This window comes from Achroia grisella, unplaced genomic scaffold (assembly GCF_030625045.1).
Source record: "Achroia grisella isolate CSIRO2021 unplaced genomic scaffold, CSIRO_AGI_Agris_v1 utg918, whole genome shotgun sequence".
NCBI classification, from domain to species: domain Eukaryota; kingdom Metazoa; phylum Arthropoda; class Insecta; order Lepidoptera; family Pyralidae; genus Achroia; species Achroia grisella.
The window spans coordinates 2,358,013-2,385,481 of record NW_026713067.1 but is presented as its reverse complement, the minus strand read 5'-3'; the positions used below and the strand labels follow the sequence as shown (position 1 = coordinate 2,385,481).

Below are 27,469 nucleotides of genomic sequence, written 5' to 3'. Positions count from 1 at the left end.
AAAGTTACCCTTGTGCGTTATGGGCAACAAATTCTAACACGTGAATCCTGTATATGTAATTACTTACAATTATGTATTTTATTGACCATGTGACAATCAAAAAAAAAACATAAACTATTATTATTACCATCATGAATTGGCAGCTACAAATGTTTACTGCCTGAGTTATAGTAGAGTACCATAATACTGTCTAAAAAGGTGATTTAAAAAAGTAATAAAAAGAAAAACTCTATGTATATAAAAAGTAGGTACAATAACAGCGAACCTTTCTCCAAAAAAGTCGTAATATCGATTCCCAACTAAACGACATTCTTTTAGTTGGGAATCGATATTAGAACTTTTGAATGAGAGAATGTCTTAAGAAGAAAAATATTACATCATTACTTAAGACACGATATTGCTACATGGTTTTTAAAAATTATTTTAAACTGTAGTCACAGGTGATATATTATGCTGTTTGCAAATGTCCTGTCTGCCAAATATACTGTTAAGTAAATTCATCGAAAGTATAATTTGTGGCTATTCTGTACTAGTAGCTCAATTGCATTATTTTCATAGAGCTTTTATTTATTTGTAACATAGAATTCATATTTACCAAGTCTATGATTTAATATACAAATTTTATCATGAAACTAGTATCAAAAATTGAAATTTCATTTATATTCTAAAGTACAGTTCTGTCAACAGGTATTTATTAAATTAGAAATAAAAGGAAAACTACAGAGAATTACATTCAAAAATTACTATAATTTCTATTGTGCCTTATAATCTCACATTCATATTGGTATTGTATGACGTAATATTTATATAACATAAGCAGGTACTTAATATACAAAACTGATAATGACAAAATAGTGTATTCAATCAATAATAATAAAAAATATATAAATAGCGACATCAAATTTGTTATTGATCGTATCAATAACAAATTATCTAGATAAATACCCACTTAATTTTCTTCACTAAATAATCATATATGCGGATTATTATTCTCGTAATGTTCATGCATTTTTATTAATTACATATGACGTCATACTAATTATAATTTGATAAATAAAAACCCAAATGTTATCTGTAGATATGTTGTCCATTAAGTCTTACTATTCATATAACATGACTAGTAACAATCAACTTTCTTTATACATTAATTAATATATATAACTATTTTATTTGGTATTGATATATTTCTTTATAAATAGGATTTATTTATATAATGTTATACATACATAAGATGTTACTGAATTGATAAAAGGTAAACAAAAGGCTTCGCTAAACTCTACTATAATTGTCGTTTAGTAAACCCAGGTGTGGAAAGAAGCACTTCACAAGCATTAAACTTCCGGCTTGGCTTGCTTGAATTAGAATAATTTTGTATGTATAATTCTTAAATAATGTATCCGGTGTGTGTCTATCATTCTACCAAAATTTATACAAATCAAGTGATGTTCAAACATATAACTGGCCAAACAAATTTACAAACTTCCATATTTATAATATTTGTAGAATAATACGATTATTATAAACTTACTCCAACTTAAATATATCATAACGTATATTCTATAAAGTCACTACCACCTTACATTACTGAAATTGAGATGTGTTCTACAATTACGTCATTTACACACGTCTACTGTACCCATACATATTGTGCACACAATAAAATTGAAAATAATTTCGATTTCGACGCTCGAACTCATTGAACAATCGTGACACCGATTGATAGTTCTTCATCGATGAGAAATGCACACGCAGTTGCAATGGTTATGTAAATACGTCACTTCACCACAAATACTTTCAAGACTCAGCATGCTCTGGAAGAGTTGGCAGACTCATACACCGCCTTCTGCTTCTACGCTTCTTATTGCACTTCCTCAGCTCTATGTTACTGCATTCTTTGTCTTCAGGCAGCGGGGGCAGACTCCTCTTAGGACGCCGCGGCACCACATACTCGGTGGCGTAGTGGTTGAGTTCTTTACACCTCAACATATCCACGTCAGGATAAGAAGCGGGTTGTATGGGAAAAGCGAGTTTCACTAACATTTTAATTGGTAACACACGCGATCGGCCCGAGCGACGTCAGCCAACTAACGGTATGTGTTGTTGTGTGCATGATGAATTATTTTTAGATTAAATGCCTTGCATATGAAAACAAAACGGAGTGGGTATAGTAACGGCCGCTTAGTAAACACTGTAGTGTGCCAAATGGATTTGGGACTGTGATTTCAAGGAAATAGAAAACAGAGAAGAAATTAAGCGTATATTCATTGCTGTAAAGTAATATTGTTGGCGCTCGTCTCCTTGACATATTGGCGCATGCTTTCCTTTGTTCTATGAAATTTTAAAAATAAAAAATAATTTTAATTCATAAATAGAACAGTTCTTATAATGCACCATATTTCTTCACATATCTGAATTCTTGGAAAATAGAATATATTGAACAAATAACCGTAGTGTTTATTATGGTTTTACAGGTCACATCTTAAACAAATCTATATTTTGGGGAACGGCAAACAAGCTGACAGGCCACCTGATTGAATGATCGTCTGTACCACAGACAACGTCATCATGTAGTCTCTGTTATACGCCTTATGCATTGCGATTGTAGGACTCCATGGACTAAGGTGTCGTACCCTGTAATTTCCACGCTTTATCCCACCTTTCAACTAAAATACAACAAAGCAAGCTGCTTGGTGGCTAGGTAAGATACGATAAGATAAAATAGGGACCCACGTAACTTTGCATAAAGTCTACCTCCGTAGATAAACAATTAAACGTATAGAGTAAATTATTACATCTACCACTACGTAGATTTGTTTTAAAATCGTGCTCTATTTATTTGCCGGCCTGTAGTACCTAATATCACAGATAAGATAATATTACATAGTAATATCAAGGAAATGGGTTGTAGCATTTTGAAAAAAAAATTTATTAGGGTTTCTAATGTTCTTCTTTTTTTTAACTAATATCTTGACATACGAGTTGCAATGCTGGTGATATAAATGAAGCGTTGTGTATAAATATTGCATCTTTAAACTATAAGAAAGCCATCTTTATTGCAGTTATTCAGGGCTATAAGATATCACTAGCAAGCCTTCCCTCAAAGGCTCCCAATTATAAAAATCATTTTTATTATAAAATCCCTAGAATCTGCTACAATGAAGCGCTATGTCAGTAGACCAAGCAAGTGAAACTGGCCCCATTATTGACAGGCCCGCGTCCATCATAATAATGAACAATAACAGGAAACATGACTCCCGTATGAATCATTACAGTAGTCCGAATTATCAACGGTATCTGTACACTGTTTATTTCACGTGGTAATTTCGTGATTGTACCCGATATCAACGGCCCGTAATAAGGTACACCAAGCTAGCCTTTTTTATATGGGGAAGAGCTATTATATATTTATTTAAATCAGTGAACAAAATTATTAGGTTGAAAATAAAACTAAGTATAAAAGGCGGTCTTATCGCTAATACAATATCTTGCAGAAAACTATTGGAAGTTGAGAGTATTTAGAAAAAATAAATTAGTAGGCGCCTATAACGCTTACTTACTCTTACTTACAAAAAACCTATTATTTAGTACATATTCTATACTGTTGTTCCCTATCGTCCGCCATAATAACGGAGCCGAGGGAAGGGGATTGTTAGTAATTAGGTATATATAGTAAAAATAATTGGACTAGGACCCTATTTCTATCCATGTACCAGCTCGATCTCAACGTGGTTCCCATTAATTTGAATTGAATTTACCACGATAAATATTCTCATCTTATCATTCTTCACTGGTGCCCTGCCAGCGCAAACCGTTAGCAATTGCGGGTGCATCATTCCATTAGCATCAATAAAAAATACCGGGGTAGTAGTTTTCATTCACATTCTAATACAAAACTATATAAACCTTAAAGAAGAATTGGCTTAATTAAACTGAAACACACAGTCTACGATAAACAGTTGAGGGAAAGTATTCTCAGTTCCCAAATCTCCGAAGATAAGTTTTTGATTGTACCCTAAGGTACACCAGCTTCAATCGTTAGCTGAGCGGAGGAGATGGGGGATATTTTGTAATAAGAATAGCATTGCTAGCAATGTACTGAGTTAGGTCTACGTCAACACGACCCTTCCTAGAAGTTATGTGTATAAATAAAAATGTTAGGTAAGACTATACCACCGGACCGGACAAACTAGTACCTTGCTCAATGTTATATGACTTATGTTTGAAATGTGATAAAAAATTGAAAACTTACATAATTCATTTCAGATATTTTTCTTTACTATATAATAATTTAGAAAATGTTACTTATAAATTTTAATTACATACCTACCTTTGACTCTAAAAATACCGGACCAGAGGGTGATTGTAAAGATTGTACTAAGTCGTGAGCGTGGGTGTCTCACATAAATCCTGCCGCTAAGCAAATTGCTTCGTAAGCTGTGTACCTGTTTGAGTTTTGCTTAGTAAAAAGGAATATTCTAGTGAAATTATTAGAGACGATATAGATGTAACATCTTTTGATGTTGTTTAATTTTGTAACATGTACTATTGGTACGTAAGAAACATAGAAAACACTTAGACCAATATATAGGAGGAGAATTTGAAACAATCATCGTACATTCCTTAAGAATTCGACAGGTTGGGCTAAATAACCTGACTTGATGTTCATCCTATCATTCTCCACTGGTGTCCCGCCAGCCTATACCTTTATCACTAGTGGACGGCCCACCATACTTAAAAATAAAATTTAAGAAATCAAGTAGGTATATACAAATATTAATTTTTTAAACTGGTTTTAAATGGTAAATATATTTATTTATGTAAAATCTATACATCTATACATATAAATAAAATTGGAGGGTCTGATTGTAAAATCGAAATAATCGTTTTTTACTACATTCATATAAATATAAATACGGTACATACACCAAAACAACATTTTTTACAATTTTTGTCTGTCTGTTTGTTCCAGCTAATCTCTGACTTTTGACGGAACTTTTTTTGGCAGTTAGCTGATGTAATGAGGATTAACTTTTGCATTAGACATTCAGAAACAAAATATTTTAATAGTTATCTGAAAAGAGCGCCTGATGATTTTTTACGCATTCTTTTCAGCAGACTAACACATTCGGAATACAAAATAAATAGAAACCGCATTTCAAATGTAGCTCAGGAATAGTAATTGTCAATATTAAAGTGATTACAATTAATTTATTCAGATTTCAGTTTTATTTACTTGCCATATAAAACAAGATACATTTAGCCCGTCAGTTACAAAATTATAAATTAACTTAATAGTGAACATTAACATTTAGATACATTTTAATTTGACATTGACATGTATTTATCAATGTAACAACATGCATTATATTTAAAAACTGTACTTTAAAGTAGAAGAACTTTACAGTACAATTTACAATAGTAGTTAGTACAAAAATTTACCATATTTTTTACAAATCGGCTATTTCTTTTGGCAATCAATTATACATCATTATATGTAATGGAAGTATCTGCTTAATAGGTTTTGCTAGTCTTTTTTTGATATAACAAATTTGAATAAAGATGACTTCCCTTTCGATCGATTCCCCGTCCAATTCAAACGGGGATCGAAATTACGGTCTGAGCTGTGGTCGAATTCCTAGCGGTGCCCTCAGACTAAAGTCGTATCCGTCAGGCCGAATTGGCCTTCAGCCGCTCCATAAGTCCTTCCGCGGGTTTGGAGTGCCATCTCCACTGTCCTGTAAAGCTGTAACAGCCAGCTGCGGCCAACAACCTACATAATGCTGTTAGTAGTCCGAAAAAAAATAATAATGAAAAGATGACTTCTATTTTATTCTAGTCTATTCTAGTGAGCTAAAGTGAAATGCCACTCGGTCAGACAACTATCGAGATATAGAGTACGACATTTTGATAGTAAATGGCGCGTGGTGCGGTCACTTGGCAGAGACGACAATAGTCCGACACGTGCCAACTTCCGTGCGCGGTGTGATTGCATTACTAATTGCAGCATCTAGTATGAAGTAAGAATACATCGATTGATGATAAATAGCATTAAAGTTATTGAATGATGCCGGCCGTCGCCAAGTCTGGACTGGACGCTAGGAAAAAAAATTGACGTTCATAAGTGGCTAAAATGTCCTACATGAATAAATTATTTTTAATTTGATTTGAGATAATGCGCTTTCAGCGTAAGTATATCCTACTAATATACGTATTAGAATAAACTACCTACTACTACCCGCATAACCTATTAAAATTATAATAAACTAACTTTTACCCGCGATTTCGTCCGCGTGGAACTTAACTGTCTTTTCTTTTAAATTTATAAAATTTCCAAATGTATTTTAGCATGTATTCCTCCTTACGACATCTCCGAGTGAAAGTCCTATCAAAATCATTTCAGCCATTTCAGAAATTAACAGAGAACAATAGACAGATGGACAAACATTTAATTAAATATTTTATGTACCAAATACCGTACATATATACTTTATTATGCATATAGCGAAAAGATGTTAATTTGAAATTACGAACAGAAACTTCATTTTTATTTATTTGTATACATTTATACTTCACTATATCTATAATACTTCATAAATATATTATAATAGAAGTTTAAAATGGAGGGATATATAGTATTCATTCATGTAAAAACTAATGGACTTATTCAATCAAAATTTAGTACAGCAGGTACTGCCATATTTTTGATTGTTCGATTCATTAAATAGAGAAGATTACAAAAGAGTAGATGGCGCCACCATGTTATAATGCAATCATCAAAGTCAAAAATGTTGTTATAATTATATAGAAATTGAGTCTAGCACTGATCATAATATACTATTTAAAACTTATTTGATACTCATATAATATTATTATGTCCGGAACTAGTGTATATTAAATATACTATTTCCGGATCAGAAGTAATTGCTGTTGAATATTATTACAGTCTCAAAACAATATTTAATTCATTATGTTGAAGCGCCGTGTAAATTACTATTACACGTAGTAACTTAACCAGATTTACAGTGTTCTTCAACAAACTTATATGGTCTGACTTCGCGACAACAAATACCTATAAAATAACAGTCTACACTTACCTGAAATCCAAACCAGAGAAATGCTAAAACCAACACGCCCACCGAGTTCGAGCAGAAGATGTTCGAATAGCGAGAAAACGTAACGTTTCTTGACGAACTAGTTTAATTTTTTAATACTGTCCTATAACGTGTAGAAAGAAATAATTATTTAATGAAAAAACGTAAACGCATACCGTCTATTTTTAAGATTTTTTTAAATTAATAACAAAAGACGGCGTAATGAAGAGAATATTCAGTTTCTTTTTTTGTTTAAGAATATATTCGCTTTTTTGGCGGCCAGTTATATATCCACTCCACTATCTCATACCTCTATTTAGCCAATAGGTGACCGATATGTTATAGGTATCTGATGTCTATTAGTGAACTATTAGTATATGGATGAAAAATTAAAATTAAACCACCTAATCACATTTATTGTTTTATAAACTTTACACGAGTCTAAATTTTAAAATTGCCTTATCTGTCAAAAAATCAGTACTGTCAAAGAACTCAATCACCAAGTGCCACTGCCAACTGCCAATTCTGCCAAATCCAAACTGCCAACCAGAATAAAATGTCGGAAAATATGGCGTCTCTTCGAAAGTGACTCCTAAAGTTTCTAACGTATTATTTTAATGAATGTGTGTTGATATAAGGAGAACAGGTATTGACATTATTATTTTAATTTTATAGGTAAGTTAGCTTTTGAAAATCAATCCATAAATTACTGTAGATATCCGTTTTGTGAACCGGTATTGGATTGGTACACCTTCCCAGTACTTAGCATTATGATTCTTTCCTTTTATTTTATATTAATTACGCTGTTTGGAACGAAAACTCAAACTTTCATGTTCTTATTTAGTGATTTTCCTAAATTGTTACTTATAACGTGTTTTTGCCAGTCTAATTAGTTAATGTAATGAATTAAATGTAAGTGTAAATTAAGTGTAATTTACATATTTCCGACGCCTTTCTCGCCTATGATATGGTCCAGTGTTTTAATTTTTTTTTAAATCGAACTCTTTTTAAATTTTTAGTTCAGTGTGATAGCTACGTACAGAGGCTAAAATTTGAACCTATGTTAGTTATTTTAAAAACATACAATTGTAAATAATAGTGTATGACCAACTAATTGTAAGCGGTAACCATCCCCTGTTTACATGAACATCACATTAACATTTATTTATTTATTAAAGTAAAAGCAAAGCTAACTATACACATATTGAATCAATATAAAAACATTGTAGAAGACTAAAATGTAATGCCTCTTATTCTATAATTTCATGGATGCTACAACCGAAACAGCTTACAATGCAAACTGCATGGTGGCTGTAGAGAACTTTTTAGTTAGTCTACCTTTGGATCTTATTTGTCATGTAGATAATAAGTTGCATTGCTATATTTATAATTTTCTATTAATAGAACACCAACACACCTGTTTTTTTCAGGATCTCCAGTTGGTGATGGCTACACCGAGTGGTTACAAACAAAACACATCAATGTCGATGCCAAGTCCACAAAACAATCCGCGTTTGTATTCCTTCTAATTTATTATTTAGAAACATTTATGTAGTTGCATTCATTTAGAAATAGAGCCTGTAGACTATAGATTGTAAACATAGACCTTATAGGGAGTCTATATGTATTATAACTTGCCAGTGTTACTTAAATAGTTTTTACCAAAACATAATTGTCTATGATTTAATGTTTATTGTTGAACTAACTATTTAACATAAAAATATCGGCCAATTGATGCCATTGCAAGCTTAGCAGGGCTGAGATATACTCTTGGTATTGCCGGTATCTAACTGCTGTTGATCTTGTGAAGCATGGCTCCAATTCTATGCTTTTTTTTTCGAAGTTTTGCATTCAGTAACTGACTTTGATTTCCGTTAATTTTGAATTTTCCACACATTTTAACTTACATTGTTCTCTTATGTTGGTTTTGTTTCATGTTTTGTTATGTTGAAACAGACTACATGGTCGCTGGGCCCCCCATGAGTTTCGGTATGATGAAAGGTAATAAGACAATCTGATTATATAAACATATTTATGTACTTATTTTTTTTTTATTTTTTCAAAATTATATCGTTCTCTCACATTCATCTGGATTTAGGTACTCTGTGGGGATTTTTAATTTGTAATCGCACAAAATTTCGTTTCCACATCACAAGCCATCATTACTCTTACTCTTTGTTTCTCTACCGATCCACTGTTTGCCTTATTAAAGCCTACTAAATACTTCTTTAAGCTAGTACTGACGCTCGCTCCAACTAATCAAGTTAACCATTGAATTTATAGTTACCTAGTGCATATTTGATTATCTTTTATTTGCCCACGCCCTATCCTGTCCTTTCCCTTATGCTTTTTGTTTTTTTTTCTTTCATTGTATTGCCGCCCGCTGCTTGGCTTGAAGGCGGTATGAATGCACCGCCGCCGCACCATAACCAATACCAGTACCACCCGCAATACCAAGGTGGTCCCCCGATGGGGCACCCCGGGGGGTACGGGGGGTGGCAGCCCCCGAGCCAACAGCAGCCACGTTTCGGTGCAGAGGGCGCGCGCCGCGCCGCGTCCGGGGGCGCAGGCCAAGGCTCGCAAGCCGGCAAAGACGATAAGACTAGCCCTTTCATATCCACGTTGCATTCACATCCTGGATTTCAGCCGCAGAAAATTGGAAAAGGCGCCGGTGCGGTGAGTTATCAATAAGTTTTACTATAATTTATAGTTAAGCATGGGTATTTAATTAATTAAATAGGACATAAAACTTTAATGAATTGTACACCTACCTAAACCTTTCTGAGGAATCACTTTGTTTATGAAAACCACATGACAATACATTATTAGTTTATCACAAACTTATGTATAAAGTGTAAAATACCCCATGTATTTTGTTTTATAATATATGTATAGAATACAATGCATATATTACACACAAATTTAACAAAACATTTTTTTCCTTAACAAATATTTTACCATACTGACATCATTCACCCAATAATCCACATTACCACAATGACCCTGCTAACATCCTAGTGCTAAGCACAGGTTTTGTATAGTCATTTTTAGTTTTCCATTTGTGGTATCAATAAATTTTTAGACATTTTCCCCTAGTGACTACTTGCAATAACTTAAATATTTTTTTTTTATAATTAAATGCCAAAAGCTTAGTGCCCACCTGATGGTAAGTGGTTACCGTTGCCCATATACATGAACATCACCACAGATATCAAGTCATCCCCTCCAATCGTTCAATTCAAACGGGATTGAAATTGCGACGCCCTGAGCAAAGGTTTGAACCCCTAGCAGTGTCCTCAGACTAAAGTCTTATCTGTCAGGCGGGAGATAGCCTTCAGTCCTTTCGGTTTAGAGTGCCATCTGCTATCGCCGGCTATCGTCCTCTCATGATATCCAACGCGATACTACGCTACATACCTACGCTACGTTACATAGTTGTCTATGGTTCTTGGCTTCTTTTAGATGTCGATATTTGGAGACAACGTTACATAATTTCTATAGTTGAAATAATGAAATTTCAGGGTGCTGGCCTCCCAAAACCTCCGAAACCACCAGAAAAGCCATTAATGCCGTACATGAGGTACTCTCGCCGAGTATGGGACAGTGTCAAAGCTGCACATCCCGACTTAAAGCTATGGGAAATTGGAAGGATCATTGGTGGCATGTGGAGGGACCTACCTGAGTCAGATAAAGCTGGGTTTGTCGAAGAGTATGAAGCTGAGAAGGTAATATTCGTTACAGTGTACATTTAATAATTATTAATATCAGGATACTTAGAAATGATTAGTTGTAAAGGGTATACCTAGTGATGCATTTAAAGCAAAGGAAAAAATTGAAAATATTTTTTTTACTCTTAATACTGAATTGATAGTTTTTAGTTATAAAAATTAATTTCAAATTTTCTGCTTTACTTTAGAGGTATTCAGATTCTGTAATTGACTTGCGAGTTTTTATATACCTTTTATGACTAAGCTTGTATGGTACGCAATAATTTATAACTTTTTATAAGAACTGGCACACATGTGGCATTTATAACCTTTACAAAAGATGGTCCTGCCTGAAGCATATAATAATTTCCCAGATGAGACGTCAGTGAGAAATAAAAGGACTTAGTTGAATGAAGGTACATCAAACGCCCATTTACTGATTTACCTATGAATTAAAAGCTGACCATTGTTGTCTAAGTGTGCTAGTCAATCAATATAACTCATAAGTTAAAATAAACATCACTTTAAAAAGCAGTTAGATCCATAGACATGGAAAATGTGAAATAGGTTCTCGAATAAAATGTAACTAGATTATTTCGGCGCCAGGCGCAGTATACAGAAATGTTGAAGGCATACCAAGCCTCGCCTGCGTACATACAGTGGCTGGCGCACAAAACCAGAGGTATATTCGAACCTTATGTCACACATGGGAACAGTTTTTGTGTATAACCACGCCTTCACATCACTAGCTTGTTAACACAGGGGGTTTGTCCGCTATTCCATTGCTAGCGGTAAGTTGTTTTCACCTGGTATGGGCTCAAGAGACAGATTTCACACTGCAGATGTGTACATAAGACATGCAATAGTTGACCTTAATTATTAAAGTTTAATGATGAACTCAGCACTTGTAATTCGCACCAACACTCGCGATTTGTAGATATAGAGTTAGTAACCGTTAATGAAGTGTTTAGAAACAAACTCGCGTTTATAGAACGGTAGTCGCTATACTGCGACCTGTCGACTAGTCGATTGCACCGCACCGCTCTTTCGGAAATATTTCTTATATCAATGCGGCGTTAATACTTATTCCTAGATATTTTTATCCCTTGTTGCACATATAAGAGCGAACTCTATTAAAGGGGCTATGAAGTTGACAGGCTTTGAGTATTTACGTTGAGATCCAGAAATCGGGAGGATGGTTTTTAATGTACAAGTAATATTTTTCATTCTTATTAAGTTTTAATATAAGAGTGGTATTGAGAGACCACCCTTATATTAAAGCTTAATAACGTACTAAGTACATGCATCCTTACATTAATCACACAGTCGATGTCTTCTAGCGAATTTTATATAACCACTTTCTTTATGAATAATGAATACATAAATTAGATGGAGAAGAGGCGGGTTTTACTATGTATTACGGTGGGGCATCGAGGGGGGGGGGGGGGGGGGGGGGGAATTTTTTTTTTTTTAGTGTAGTGAAATTTTGTAAATCCATTGAACAATTATCACTTCATAAAGAAAGTAATACATAGAACAACAACACGTGTAATCGCATTTCTACACAGTTGTGACTAACATCGGAATAACACCATATTTTGTCCTCCACATGCACCTCATGTACATATATGCACGGGCGGCCCATAGTCCGAGTACGAAAAGACTTTAAAGGCGTACCACAACTCGCCCGCTTACCTGGCGTATATAGCGGCGAAAAATAAGGCTGTAGGTAAGGGAGGAGAGAAACGCTTCACTTGTACGCTGAAAAGGTCCACGATACAACCATTGCAGGCAGATTTAATTTACCGAAATACCAAGGCACAGACTAAAACAGCTAAAGATATAATTCTTATAAATGATGAAGTGTATTTTTAAAAATAACAATATTAACGATTTCATTGTTTCTAAATATGTACTTAATCAAGAAAAAATAATAAAAATATTCATGTTGAAACAACACGCCAAGAATGCACTTCACAGGTATCGCTCATAGGCACTGCTGGTGCTCCCTGGCCTGGACTTTTTTCATCGAGACATTCATCACATTTCGATCGAGATATTTAGCCAGAGCATATCTTTAGCGGAACTGTAAATCTTGAGTAAACAATCATTGTAACGTAAACTTGCTATATTTATTTAAATCTGTCTGTATGTCGTATAAATGTCCATACATAATTTTTTGTAACCACTACTTTTACTGTATCGTAGGCCTTTGGTTCATAATTGCATTGTGATCGTTTACTCATGGGAAATAATATGTACAATCAGTAAAAAATCATATATAGATAGTGGTAAAAAAAATAAATTAAAAGCCTAAAATATACACGTAATGTTATAATTTCATAGATATATTAATATTTTTTTATAAATTGCTATTTTTTATTGATTGTACACACATTGGATAATGCGAGTTTCTTTTTAGATATTTCATATAAATTTTATTTGATTGTACCTGTAAAACACAATAACATTTATTCAAAGTTTATAGTCAAGTATATCCTTTCATTCCCCTACGATCGATACCTTCCAATTCAAGCGGGGATCGAAATAACGACGGTCTGAGCTGAGATTCGAACCCCTAGCGGTGGCCTCAGACTACACAGTCATATCCGTCAGGCGGGAGTGGGCCTTCAGCCGCTCCCTAAACCCGCGGGAGGATAAGTCCTCCCGCGGGTTTAGAGTGCCATTTGTACTCGCTCCCCTATCGTCCGGCGAAGCTGTAAAGGCCAGCTGCGGCCAAAGTAGTCTGAAAAAAAAATCTTTCATTTTTATCACTACAGTTAGTGTTATTATTCTTATTTTTGTACTTGGTTCTAAAGTGGAAGCTCGCATTAATGTTATGAGCCATGTTGCTTGCTATTTTATTATTGCTATTTCACAATGCACCCAATATTCATAAGAAACTTGATGGTTGAACATTTTATCCCGCAAATGTTAGAAATAAGAGATACCACGAAGATATTCAACAATAACAATAACCTGGGCCCATAAACTAATAGTGTTTTTTCTAACAAAATATGGTAATTTAAGTATTGTGGTAATTTATTTAACGTTGCAAACATTTGACGGCCTTTCTGATTGTCGTGTGTTCGATTCCTCGCACAGTACAAACATTTGTATTCATGAGTATGATTATTTATATTATCCTGGGTTTATTGTATATTATGTATGTATTTACAAAATAAATGGAATTAATTACATTAATTTTCTAGCACCGATAACACAAGCTCTGCTTAGATAGGGACTACATGGCCTCTTGTGAATTGTCCAGGGTTATTATTACTATTATTAAATAAACTATCACAGTACTCATTGTTTATCTAAGTGATTTCAAAAAGAGAGAAACTCATATGTGAACTGTAATTTTATGTCTATATTTGAAGTCATAAGTGCCAACAAACACTTGTATGGACTTATCTGTTTGATGTATGAAATAAATGCATGGAATAGTATTTATATATATTTATATACATTAGTACATGAATTATCCGCGTCAGTAGTAGGTAACCTTGAGGAGGAGAGTTCCAACAAGAAGGGCAGCTCGCAGAAGGATCAGCAGCAGCAGGACAGGAGGATAGACATTCAACCGGCTGAGGATGAAGAGGGTGAGTATATGATATTCATCCACCAATTGTCACGCGGCTGACCGAGGTAGACTTTGTTAAGAGGGTGTGTAGTTTTATTTATCTTATAATTATGTCACGCTACAAACTAAGATAGAAAAGGTCGGATGAGGGGTGCAGATTAGGCAATGAAATTACAGAAAGAAGACGCACGACATCATAGTCCTCTAGAAGGTAAAGCATGAGTGGTATCTCGGGCGTCACAGTGTAACGTGATGATGCGGTGCTGTTCATGTATACGCGACGGTTACCATCAGGTGTGCCGTCTGTATGTTTGCCATTACAATTACATAAAAAAAATGTCTGTGTGATTTGAAAACTATACGAGGTGGTAACAAGTATTGAGTATCTATTATTTTCATACTAATTGGTGGTATTTAAATTTCATTTATTATTCATGTGTTTCATGATTTATGTTAAAAAAAAAGTGTAGTTACTTAAAAATGAGTTATTACTTATTCAGTTAGCGTTTCTTTAAGTAATTGAAAAGTAGTAAACATTAAATATTCTCAGTATTACAAAATTTATTTTCTATTCCCATAAACAGCTATTTTTACGTAATATGTGTTCGTTTAGGAAAACAATATTAAAACAAAATATACGTCTATAAGCGGCTATTACTCTGCGAAATTCGTTTATTGTAACCTCAAATACAGAATTTTATTACTGGATTTAACAAAAGATGAAAGTTATGCCTGAAAGAGATTTCTTCCAGTCAATAAAAGTCATGATTTAACTGACTCAGAATTTTACATGTTTACAGATCAAGACGAAGGGCTATCGGTGAAGCACGTGGCGTATGCGAGATATCTACGGAACCATCGGCTTATTAACGAAATATTTTCGGACACTGTTGTACCCGACGTGAGGTCTGTGGTCACCACAGCAAGGATGCAGGTAATCTGTCCTGATATTAATGCCTAAATGTCATTTTTTATATTCATCGAAATGGCTGTACTAACTACTTCATCTATGTGTTATTACTATATACCTACAAACATACAAAACGTAAACAACAAAATGCGTACCGAGAAAAATTCATGTATTGAATGTAACACTTGACACAACCAGATTTGTATGTTCCATCGCCTCTATTTTATCGTTTGTACACTGGAAACTTTTTAATTATTATTTGCAAAAGTATTGTTTTACTAAATCGAACTCATGACCTTTGAGGTCTATAATTCGCGGTAGAAAACCTAGTGGCCGAGATGTTTTCACTTAAAGATACATCTGTCTAGTTGTAAAGTATTTCAGTTTAAAGTAAGCAATGGATGTTAATGAAATGCTACACACATCTGCGCTAAATGTTTACGCTAGTAGGACGCCAGTGGAGGTTAATAAGATGAACATGATGTTGGTCAGTTAGTTCATGGTGAAATCAAATTCATCAGTATTTTATCAAGCTGAATATGAACAACCTGACAGTGGGGTCATCACAACCATATGACTAACAATCCCTCTATTCATGTATATTAGAAACTGTTATCAAGTACACCATCCGCTTGTTTGCCATTGTAATCACAAAACAACAACTTATTCTTCTTATAGATTCTGAAGAAGCAAGTGCAGTCATTGACGATGCACCAAAAGAAGTTGGAAGATGAACTGCAGCAGATTGAAGAGAAGTTTGAAGCGAAGAAACGTAAATTCATCGAAAGTAGTGAATCTTTCCAGGAAGAGCTCAAGAAGGTATTTATAATAGTTGTTGTTTATACATAAAAGTATACTAATGTTAGAGAAATGTGACATTTAATATTCTATCTCTTTATGGATAACTCCAATTTTTTTAAATTATTATTTTAAAAATGTTTTCTCTTATACAATCTTTATCAGTAAAAAACTCATGTGTATTTCATTAAAAACAATTAAATTTTACTATCATTGCCTCTAATTAAAAGTAGAATCATTTCATAAATTAGTATGACGGGTATTATGTTACTGCTATGTCTTGATATAAATACGGTGTAATAAAATGAGCACAAAGTCAGGTCAATTAGCCTATCTTGGTCGATGTACACTATAGATTCCAGGGGATCTCGACCAGACCTGAACCTTGAAAACTGTGTCAAACATTGCTAGCAATGGGGTTACTGGTCCACACAACTACCGATCCCCTTTCCCCGGTCAGTAGATATTAGAATGATGAATAATGATCGTAGCACTGCAAGCCGGCGGTGGACGAGGAGACGTTCCAGCGGATGGTGGAGCGCGCGCTGGAGCAGATGCGGCGCGGGCCAGCCGCCGCCCCCGCGCCCCCCGCCGCCCCCGCGCACCCCGCCGCCCCGCTCCCCGCGCACCCCGCACACCCCGCGCACCCCGCCCTCGCGGAACGGAAGGACGAGGTCAGAACCGCACACCGCTACACTGACCAATGTAGTCCCCTACATTCTGGTTACTGGTCATGATTGTACTCTCTACAGTATTCAGTACTAGTTATTAGATACGATCGACAGTGCCCCATATTTTTAAGACACACTCGAGATAGGTATTACATGTTTTATGTAAAAAATATTTACCCTTTTTTAAGAGCGTGACATACTTTCTCTTTGTAATCAGCATTTTACAGTTAATAAGTGGAAAAAAAGTTCTATATGAATAAATTATTTTAACTTAATATTTGTAACTACAATTATCAGGTACCTCCAGTAACTAGTTAACTACATCAACTAAGTAACTAAAAATAACAAACGGTCTGCCTACCTTATGGAACATTGTAAACGTCTATATACCATAAACAACATTATAGACGTCATAAGATACATTTCAAAACCCATGATACATCTCTATACATTACTATTCTTCTTTCTGTTGTAATGTGTCTATACCCTGTAATTTGACTGTCATATCACCTTTCGAATTGAAAGAGCTTATAAAGCAATATATTAGCAATGTATGTTTTATACCTAAATAATTCATTTACTTCACAGCCCATGGACCAAGATCAAGCTAATATTAAAAATGAAGCAAACGGACCCAATCCACCCACTCAAGTGGACAAAGTTTCCACCACAGAAGTGAATAAACCTGACGGGAACGTAACTACGGAGCTGAACAAGCCTGAGCAGGTTCCTGTGAAAGAAGAGAATGTTGGAAATTCACAGGAAAGTGAAGGTAAAATTAAACCAGGGGCCTATTTAAGCCGTCAAACAGCTAGCTGTTTCGGTTTTAGGGTACAGCAAAGGCTGTGAAATTACAGGATAAGAGGCATGACATCGCCACGCATGTATTGAATATTATCATTCTATGTTATATGTTTTTATTATGTTATTGTCTAGAAAGCATAGTGGTCTAGTCATTTACTACTTGACTTTGTCCCCAAAGATTAAGTTCAAATCTAAGTGTTTTCTAAGATCTAAGGGTAAAAAAAAGAATACAAAAATTTGGCGTTCATACGCGGCTAAAGTATCCTACATGAATAATGATTTTTAATTTGATTTGAATGTTGTAGTCCATGTTTATTTTCAGTAGACCGTAAAGAATTGAAATTGGAGAAGATGGAGCCGAAGGAGCCCGCGGCCTCCCCCGCCGCCCCCGCGCACCCCGCACACGTCACCTCACCCCCGCACCACCGTACGTACACACACACAAATCAACACCTGACACCGCCTTTGTTATATATTAAGTTTGTACCCGCCTGCGCCAGCGTATACTGCTAGCGCAGGCACCCGCCTGTCCATTTCAATATCGATAAAAAATATCACGATAATTGAAATCGCATCAAATAGATGTTATAACATATTCAACATCCTAACTTATAAGTTAGGATGACCTAATAGTGTTATATATCACTTTTCAACCAAAACAGCATATATAGCGAGCTACAGTTTCTGTTGCCAAGCAGGGCAGTTATAACTGAGACAGATACATAATTATAACTTTGTAAATTTTTTTACCCCACTTTGTTGATGCAATAATAACTTTGTTTATCTGAAGCATTATATTTTCTATACATTATAGTCTGTAGTCTATAGAGTTTGTAGAGCACCTGTTCATTTTTTCTATGTTTTGTGCTCTATAATTTGTGCTTCGTGATACATAAGAGGTTGAAAACTATTTTTCTCTTCTTTTTTTTTCAACAATAAAAACTATGCTACCAGAATATAACTATGACATATGACTGACATTTAACTTAATAGGACTTAACTATATAGATAATATATTCAGATAAATATACAGTACTTTTTTTTATCGCATCAGTAACCACAATCACAATTTTTATTCGTAATGTAAATTTAAAGTTAACTGTGCATATTTTTACAGCAATGATGATGCCTCCGAATCCTAACGCCCCCGCTCATCCTGGACCGCCTCATGCTGGACCACCGCCGCCACCAGGTACATCATACATGCTGTTCAATTCTTGATATACATTCCATACATTGTTTTGGAAATAAACAAATACAAATGCTGACTTAGGTGTCGGGGAAAAACGTACTTATATGTGCGTGTTTTAGCTGCGATTGTATTTTCACTGTTTCAATCACTAAAAAGGATGAAAGTATAATATCATGTTTTGTTGTTTCCTCGCAAGTGTGTTAACAACTGGACACTGCAAATTTAATAAACACAAACACATGGCAAAATTAGGTCTCAGCTTAATGTTGTTATAATCTGCAAATTCTGCCAAACAGAAGAGTAAACGCCACTACACATCCTATATGGTTGTAATCCACTCATGCATAAGCGAAATATCTCCTTTGGAAAGTATACACTTATTACCCTGAGGAGATAAAAATCGTCATCGATCATCGATCCTAAGAAGATCTTTCAATTCTTGTCCCTGGTGGGCCTAGGTAACAAACTTCGAAAAAAAAAAGGGGCGAGTACAATAGATCTATGTAGGTTGCAGTGCTACAGATCTTAACGCCTGACAATACTCCTCCACTGGCGCCCCGCCAGCGAAAATCGTTAGCGCAGACGGGTGCATTCCATTATCATCCATAAAAAAAAACACCTGACAATAGCCCAAAACACTCAACAAAAAAAGTATGATAAAAAATGACGTACGATATACATCGCCTTCAGCTCGTGCTGAAATTCCGCCTCGTGTTATAACCATCATAACGTAGTTACATCGTAATATATAGTAGCATTATAATTATTGTACTCATGTTTGCAGGCAACTACGGCGCTCCATACGGCGGGCGTTACTACCCGGGATACGCGGGCGGCTTCCCGGGCAACTACCCGCCGCACGCGTACTACCCGCCCGCGCACCCGCCGCCGCATCCGGCGCATCCGCCGCATCCCTCACATCCGCCGCATCCGTCACATCCGCCGCACCCGCACCCCTCGCATCCCACGCACCCCGCGCCGCCAGAACACTATGCACACCACGTGCCGCATCTCCCGCCCCATCATGATGTTAAGCGTAAGTATCATATACAGACAGAAATATTTATGAAGTTTCATTTCAAATGTTGTACATTTTTATAAGATGGTCTAGTGTTTTCGTGGCACGCCGCATTTTTTGATGGTCGTGGATTCGATTCCTCGCATGATACAGACATGCGCATAGAATCGATCTGGGGATCAATACAATGCAAATATTTCATGAGGGTTTTCTGTATACAGACAAAAGTAAAGTATTTATCATTTGTCTAAGACTAATTTTGATTAGCTTGGCCCTAAATAGCGCTATGTGAATTTTCAACCGCTGCTGCGGAAATTTTTGTTGTTTTACATAGTTGTGAACTGTTTACATATTGCTTGCAATTGAGGCCAATCTCTACGGCAGGGATTAGTAATGGGGTCTCCATTACAGGAAATCATGCAAATCACTATTTCAAAAACACAGATAAATGACATTAACTGTGTTAAACGATTAGTAATATTTGGAACTCAAAATCCAGATATATTTCCTAAAATAAAGATACTAGTCAAAAGTCAAAGATTTATATAAGGAAACATAGTGATAAAAAATTATAATAAAATACCTAACGATATACTAAATGGAGCTTTCATTACAAAAATTGATTAATAAATTAAATATCAGGTCACTCTGAATGTTTCTGCTTCTTAAACAATTATTTATATACCTACCTTATAATGTAATAATAAGTTCATAAGTAATATAATTGACCTTAAATGTTTTTTGGTAATGAATTAATGATGAACCAGAGTGACCGACATAGCCCGAAGAATTGCGGCTCTGAAGTGACAATGGGCAGGGCACATAGCTCGTAGGACAGATGGCCGTTGGGGCAGTAAAGTCCTCGAGTGGCGACCACGGACCGGAAGACGCAGCGTGGGAAGGCCTCCAGCAAGGTGGACCGACGATCTGGTCAAGATCGCTGGAAGGCATTGGATGCGAACAGCGCAGGACCGATCGTCGTGGAGATCTTTGGGGGAGGCCTATGTCCAGCAGTGGACGTCTTCCGGGTTGCGATGATGATGATGATGAATGATTAATTCATAACTGAAATTTTAAATTTTGATATATTTTTGATTGAAAATTTTTTTTTCTTTTACAGCTGAGGAGCCACCGGCTAAGAAGGAGAGTGAATGATTGTCACCGAAGCGCGTCGTTAAACGGCGTCGCAAATCATCCTCAAAGGATAATCAGTGAAAAGACATACAAGTGTAGAATATAAAGCACTTGTATACCAGAATTAAGACATACAAATGTGAGCAGTGAGAATAAACTGTGGCTACGTGATGTGCTATAGGTTATATGTGTATGTGGAAACGATAAAAAAATGGTTCAGTGAATAGTTTTTTCTCAACCAAACCAAACAAAAGACGCAATAGGGTACTCTATTTAACTGTATGGTCTATATTTATGTAATATTAATCTTCACCAGTGCTGAATGGATTTCGGTGGTGTTATCCTCAAAATCTGAGTATGCTTAGAGTTATAATAATTGTAGTCGAACATAATAAGTAATAAATATACTAGTAAATGATAAATTAGTGTTATAGAGACAAATGTATAAAAATTACAGTATATTTTTCTGATAAATGTCGTGCGAAATAGACTAAGAATACAATGTTATATTTAATTGATGATTGTGAAGACCAGCTTAATTATAATTAGTGGCTCTATTGCCACAAAAAAATCATCAAATATGTGTTAGTTAGGCGCCTTTCCGACCACCCAGCGTGTTTTAACTTCTATGCAGACACGCGTGTATGCATTTAATAAACAAAGGCATCTGTGCCTAATCTACGAACTCCGAATGTTAATAATTACTTGGTAAAAACCTGCACACATTCGGTACAGAAACGAAAACGCGCCAACTTGACGATTTACTCTGGAAACTATTATAATTCCGATGCAATGATATTGGATTGAGCAATTTCGCACCTTGTGTATAAAAATAGGTGGTGCTTTTAAATAAACAATAGCAATGTATTTATTCCGTATTCGTGTTATATAAGAAAACTGACATGATTATGGATTCGTTCAGTTTTTGTCTTGATTACGTCTCAAAAGAACAGATTCCAGAGTAGACTTGCTGGTCAGAAAGGCGCCATACTTGTATAATTTACCGTCAAGCGACACGAAATCGAATATTATCGATGTGGTACTTATAGGGATGTAAAATGTATGCAGTTATAATAAGACTTAATTATCTTCAATCGCAAATGGTATTGTGCAAAAACCCATGCGTTTTCGGCTGATTTTGGCGATTGGTAAAGTATAAAATCCCTTATTGAATACAATTTCTTTTGAGCCAAACTAGGCCTTGTAATTTGTAGTTTAGTAATGAAAATATTGTAGAATAAGTACTATATGCTATTGCAAAATGGTGTCTTTTATGTATGGTAAGAATAATAAATAATCAAAATGCTACAGATTTAATTTTATTCCTCCTTTTAATTATCTATCCCTCTGCCTGCATGTGGGTGACAAGGATCTTTTTTTTTCATCATATCCATAATTATGAGGAAATATGTCGTAATAAGACAGTGAAATTTTTGCAACCATACGACTTACTGTTCTGTGGTAATTTTAAGTTAAATCCAATCAATATTATATTTTTTTAAACATAGTGCACCTAGATGCCTGATGAAATACCGAATGGCATTAAATCCGCCAAATGTATTTTTACTTTTTGTATTGATTGTACTAAAATTCTATAAATAATATCAAAGTTTGCAGAGTCTACTTCTTATCGTTAACATATAAAGAGAATTGATAATAATTCCATATTGTCAGTTATTAAAATAGTATTTGCTCTCTGCTTACCCAAGACATCTGCACAGACGCAGGCTTAATTTATAACACTAGTTGAATCCGCGGTTTCACCCTCGTTAAATTTCAATAAAATTCAAAAATTTGCCTGTTTTTCTGATGCATAAGCTATATTATTGTAAAGTTTCATCAAAATCCGTTCAATAGTTATTGCTTGAAATTATTATATATATATAATAGTTATTCAATTCATGAGTTTGAGATTTTCTATGAACCATTTGAGAGTAGCTTGTGCAAGCTAAGTTCTAGAATTCCCAATTGCAACAGTTAAAATTAAATTATCTTAACCAACCGCAAATTTTGTAACATCGGTCCTTGATTATTTTCTGACTGCTTTTAGGATGGTACTATACTACAAGAATAAAAACACAGTCCACATAAAGTCTATAATTCGGAACATTGATATTGATTAAATTGAAAAAACATTTACATAATGTAACTAGTATCATTAAATGACTGTCGTAATAGGAATCAATAAATAAGCCTACATATAGAACATTAAAAGTGAGCGCGCACTTGTACGTGCCAAACGAATAAAATTTCATTTCTTACATTAAAAATAAATTTGTTATTCGTCTGTGTCACATAATATGCTCTCTCAAAAAGATTAAATTAAATCCATTCTTACATTTTTTACTGATGCTCCGTTCCTATTGGTCGTAGTATGACAGAGCCTACAAGGCAGGGCTGGGCATATTTGATTACTTGTAAATGCCTGCCATCCGATCATACAAGGTGAAGGGGATGATTATTTGGACTAATAAATCCTCTTTGTTAAATACGTTTACCATGTCATCATGGTTGGCTTGATGCAGTCCATGGAAACCATTTGTGTGGTGAATTTGCCACGATGAGCTAACTGATGCTCATATTATCATCATCCACTGGTGCCCAGCAGCGTTAACCATGCATTGGCAAGTGCTTCATTCCATTATCATCTATAGTATATTAAATACACAAGAGATAGTATTTTGTAATCTCATTTAAATTTAAACAAAACATGTATTTTGCCCAGCTCTGCCTAGGGACTTCCTAAATGGCTTCCAATATTAAAATAAATTTTCAATTCAAACCAGTAGTTGCTGATATTAAATGCAATCAACCAAACAAACTTAAACTTTATAAAATTAAGTATAAATATAAAACAAAAAACTTAACACTGGCAAGCAAGCATAGACTGCATGCATGCCTGAAGAAATATAACAATTGTATTCAATAATTTTACATAATATTATTATATAGTAATAATAAAAGGAACAATAATGCCACTGACTGACCTCAGTCTGTCAATGACATTGTGAGACTGATACCCGATAGTATCTAGGATCATGCTCTTGGTCGTCATATTTATATAATTGTGCATTAAAATAATTTCAATAAATAAGTGTTGACATGAGATTCGTTTGACCCATAAAAGCACGCTTTCACCAAAGTGCTTGCACATAAAATACAAACTGGTAAGGTAGCAATTTAACTATCCTTATATTAGGAAACCAAGTAAATATGATAGCATGCAGCTTATCTATTCTCATCTTCCATGTTAGTGTTGTTTCGCCCAAACTGCACGATGATCGGTCGACCACTCAGGATGGTTCCATTTACCTCGTCCAACGCTCGGATTGCCAAGTCCTCACCTAGAAAATATATCTGTATGTTTAATAGGCCTATACAGCTTCGCCGAACAATAGGGGCAAAGTGCAGGAGGCACTTGTGGAGCGGCTGAAGGCCTACTCCTGCCTAATGGATACGACTTTAGTCTGAAAGCACCGCTAGGGGTTCGATCCTCATCCAAGGAAGTCTTAATTTCGATCCCTGTTTGTATCGGACGGGAGGTCGATCGGAAAGTCGTATCTGTCAGGCGGGAGTTAGCCTCAAGACACTGCATAACTCCTTCCGCAGGTTTGGCATGTCCTCTGCACTTGGCCCCAGTTTTGTTTATGAAACTGTAAAGCAACCTGTGGCTAACTGCATTACCATAATTAGAAAAAAAAACACCCCTGGTGGTAATTCTGAACTCACTTTGCAAAGAAGCGAATGCCTGCCCTCTCATACGTCCAGTCATGAGTGTCACCTCCACAGGTCCACCATTCTCTAACATAAACTGATTGAACAGCAGCGAAAGTTGCTCCTCACTCACAGATGGCGCAATATTCTTTAAATACAACACCTGAAAGTTATAAGTACTTTAGTACTAATTGAAGATTGTTATGATAATGTTACCAATAGATTTGTCCAGGACACTGAGACAATTTGGAAGGTCCAATCCCTCTTTTTTTATGTAATTTGAACAGAGAATGTGCTGATGGCCTACTTTGATATCTGGTAACTGTCGCCTATATACGTGAGTAGTACCACAGAGATCATTTTCTGTGGTACTCTCTTACCACACCATGTAATTACTCTGCTTTAGTGACTATTTTCACCCTTCAACCAAAATACACATTACAAAAAATGCTGGTTGGCAACTGTAATAACTTAGACAGCAGTACCCACACACACTCAGTTAGCTTCCTACAGTAAACTACTGTGTCAGTATAAATTATAAGATATCTGTTCCTAGTTGCATATTTTAATAAGTGTTTTATGATCACCTTAGATGGTATCCCAGGTTCATAATCTTTGAATCTTTCAATTTTCCGTATATCATCCACAGCCATCTTGGTGCCTTCTAGCAGCTGTTGTTCAGCAGAATTTGTGGGCAGAACTATATCAACAGCTTGGTATTCATCCTCCAGGACACCCTGGTCACCTGGCAGTGGTTCCAGCCTCACAATCTTATTATTTCTTATTGTATACATTGTATTTTTCTTTGGACTTGTATCACAGTTGTTGGTAGCCTCTACGTTCTGCTGTTTCTTTGGTAACTCTTTGACATCCCATAGGCTTCCCGGCCTGTTTACAACAGGTGTGTCATGTACAGGTATATTTATTTGCCCATCTTGGGACAACACTTTCTCCTTGTTTCTTTCAAAACGTCGCAATGATTTTCGCCTCTTTGTAATAGGAATTATCTCAGGGGTATAGATGTCTCCATTGGCTTTCTTATTGTTCTTATTAGGATGGGGATCAGGGTAAATAGTAATGGGCTTATCTTTGAGCCTCTCAAAAACATCTTCAGGTGTATTTTTCGAGGCACTCGGTTGTTCTTTAGATTGTTTTAAACTGAAAAGAATTTGTAATATTTTGTAACCATCAAAATTTATATTTCTGATTTGCCTTTCAGTTTGTTGATGTCTTAAATGGTTTAATGAACAAAAAACTAGTAATTGTGGTGATAACTTCAGTCATAGTAGACTCAAAACTATATTTTACATATAATTATAGTAATAACTTTTATCACACAAAATAAAAATTGTATTGAAAGTTTTGAAAATAGACACCTAATCAAGAAAATCAACTACACTGCAAATTCATTTTAATTACATGCACATGTTACAGTAGAATCATAGAATATATTGTGACATAGTTACACTGAGTAATTACAGCTGACTAATAACAACTACACTAGCATAGAGTCAGCACTTAAATTTGTCCTTACAATGTACTCAGTCTCTTTGTTTAATATTATATAAAATAACCTATGTGCCTAACACTGATCACATTACCTAAGGCACCTTACTAAATTATGTATTTGAAAATTATTTTATATACATATATATATATACTTCCGGCAGTGCTTTATATTGATTTTTTAAATTTTGGACTACACATAATCATAGTACAAACAAAGAAGTATGAAGCGTGCTTATCTTGGTACATTCTCAAAACAATCAAATTAAAATTAATAAAAATAAAATTTATATTGTTCATTCTCAAAAGATTGTTAATAATTAATTAATATATTTTTAATACTTTACCTCTCAGACTGTTCATAATCACTGATTTTTTCATAAATAGCTTCCAGCTGTGCTTTTAATACTGATGACTCTATCTTAGTGCGCTGGTCGACAATTCCGGCTTCGTTTTCTTGATACAGTTTCACTTCATAAGCAGTGAGGCCTGCTCGTCTTAGTTTTTCTAACAAATGGATTTCTGCCTCAGCCCTTCTAAGGTCTTCAATTGTTGATATACCATATGTAACTATAGGTAATACTTCGGTAGCTTTTTCAAATTCTTTGGGCATTGATTCGGAACTAATAAAAATATAAATAGTCTATATTCAAATAAACTCAACAGTATACAAAAGTGTATTTTTTTTATTTTATTGGTTATTTGGAATGCAAATTCAGCTAAGTACAACAAATTGGGCAGCAACTTTTTTAAAAAAAATTCAACTAATAAACATTATTAATAATTAAAATTAGAACATTTTTGTTTCATTTTAGAATAAATATAAAATTATGTTAATAATAAATTTCATACACGAAAACATAGTATGAGCAACTACCGCTTGACTGTTTCATTTATGCAATTTGAGATAAACACCTATTACTACTTCAATGTAATGGTAAATCAATCTAGTCAGCACAATAAAGAAATTTGCTTATTCATTAGTTATACACACACTAAGTTTTGGTATTATATAAAATAATAGTTAAAAGTCAAGACTTACCACATTGTTAGTAATTTAAATTACGAATTAAATTATACAATCTTAAGCGTTAATACCATTTCCTAAATAAAACATGAATAAATCAATAAGAAATTCAATCGTAAGCACAGGTCAACTAAGCGAGTAATACCACAGAGTAGTAAAAACTAAACATAATACTGTAATCACTATGCGTACAGAACTTAAAATGAAAAAGCTTTAAGTGACTTTTTTTTAAAAGGTTTTTTCATAAAAACAAAAACTAATCTCCATGTACTGACTAGAATTCTGATTAAAACAAATTCTTTATCGTATTT

The 27,469-nt window shown here is 34.8% G+C and overlaps 2 protein-coding genes across 5 annotated transcripts; one reads left to right on the top strand and one right to left on the bottom strand.

Annotated features, from left to right (window-relative positions):
- The first annotated feature begins 7,622 nt into the window (after positions 1 to 7,622).
- On the top strand, positions 7,623 to 21,783 carry LOC131853905 (SWI/SNF-related matrix-associated actin-dependent regulator of chromatin subfamily E member 1-like). Of its 4 annotated transcripts, none has more exons than XM_059204993.1 (15): positions 7,623 to 7,766; positions 8,522 to 8,603; positions 9,048 to 9,092; positions 9,490 to 9,767; positions 10,613 to 10,816; positions 11,405 to 11,480; positions 14,299 to 14,403; positions 15,185 to 15,318; positions 15,973 to 16,113; positions 16,584 to 16,766; positions 17,352 to 17,535; positions 17,890 to 17,994; positions 18,685 to 18,759; positions 19,544 to 19,795; positions 20,898 to 21,783. In XM_059204993.1, exons 2-15 carry the CDS (start codon positions 8,537 to 8,539, stop codon positions 20,930 to 20,932), a joined length of 1,884 nt encoding a protein of 627 aa, XP_059060976.1. In that variant the 5' UTR covers positions 7,623 to 7,766; positions 8,522 to 8,536; the 3' UTR covers positions 20,933 to 21,783. The 4 variants fall into 4 exon arrangements, with proteins under 4 accessions (XP_059060976.1, XP_059060975.1, XP_059060974.1 ...); XM_059204992.1 differs by lacking the exon at positions 11,405 to 11,480 and adding an exon at positions 12,446 to 12,527 and having other exon boundaries at positions 7,624 to 7,766; positions 17,893 to 17,994; XM_059204991.1 differs by lacking the exon at positions 11,405 to 11,480 and adding an exon at positions 12,446 to 12,527 and having other exon boundaries at positions 7,624 to 7,766.
- Positions 21,784 to 23,667: 1,884 nt separating this feature from the next.
- On the bottom strand, positions 23,668 to 27,291 carry LOC131853907 (RNA-binding protein 41-like). Its single transcript, XM_059204995.1, has 5 exons — positions 27,174 to 27,291; positions 26,479 to 26,754; positions 25,213 to 25,783; positions 24,641 to 24,788; positions 23,668 to 24,255 (listed from the first exon to the last, which is right to left on the bottom strand). Exons 1-5 carry the CDS (start codon positions 27,176 to 27,178, stop codon positions 24,140 to 24,142), a joined length of 1,116 nt encoding a protein of 371 aa, XP_059060978.1. The 5' UTR covers positions 27,179 to 27,291; the 3' UTR covers positions 23,668 to 24,139.
- Positions 27,292 to 27,469: the final 178 nt, after the last annotated feature.

What these genes read in the sequence shown, in the direction of transcription:
- LOC131853905 (XM_059204991.1), top strand. Translation starts at nt 8,537, where the DNA reads ATGGCTACACCGAGTGGTTACAAACAAAACACATCAATGTCGATGCCA. An exon ending in AAGAGTATGAAGCTGAGAAG is followed by an intron (nt 10,817 to 12,445) that starts GTAATATTCGTT and finishes GGCGGCCCATAG; the next exon opens with TCCGAGTACGAAAAGACTTT. An exon ending in TCCAGGAAGAGCTCAAGAAG is followed by an intron (nt 16,114 to 16,583) that starts GTATTTATAATA and finishes TAATGATCGTAG; the next exon opens with CACTGCAAGCCGGCGGTGGA.
- LOC131853907 (XM_059204995.1), bottom strand. An exon ending in GATTATGAACAGTCTGAGAG is followed by an intron (nt 25,784 to 26,478) that starts GTAAAGTATTAA and finishes AATTCTTTTCAG; the next exon opens with TTTAAAACAATCTAAAGAAC. An exon ending in GGCATTCGCTTCTTTGCAAA is followed by an intron (nt 24,256 to 24,640) that starts GTGAGTTCAGAA and finishes TATATTTTCTAG; the next exon opens with GTGAGGACTTGGCAATCCGA.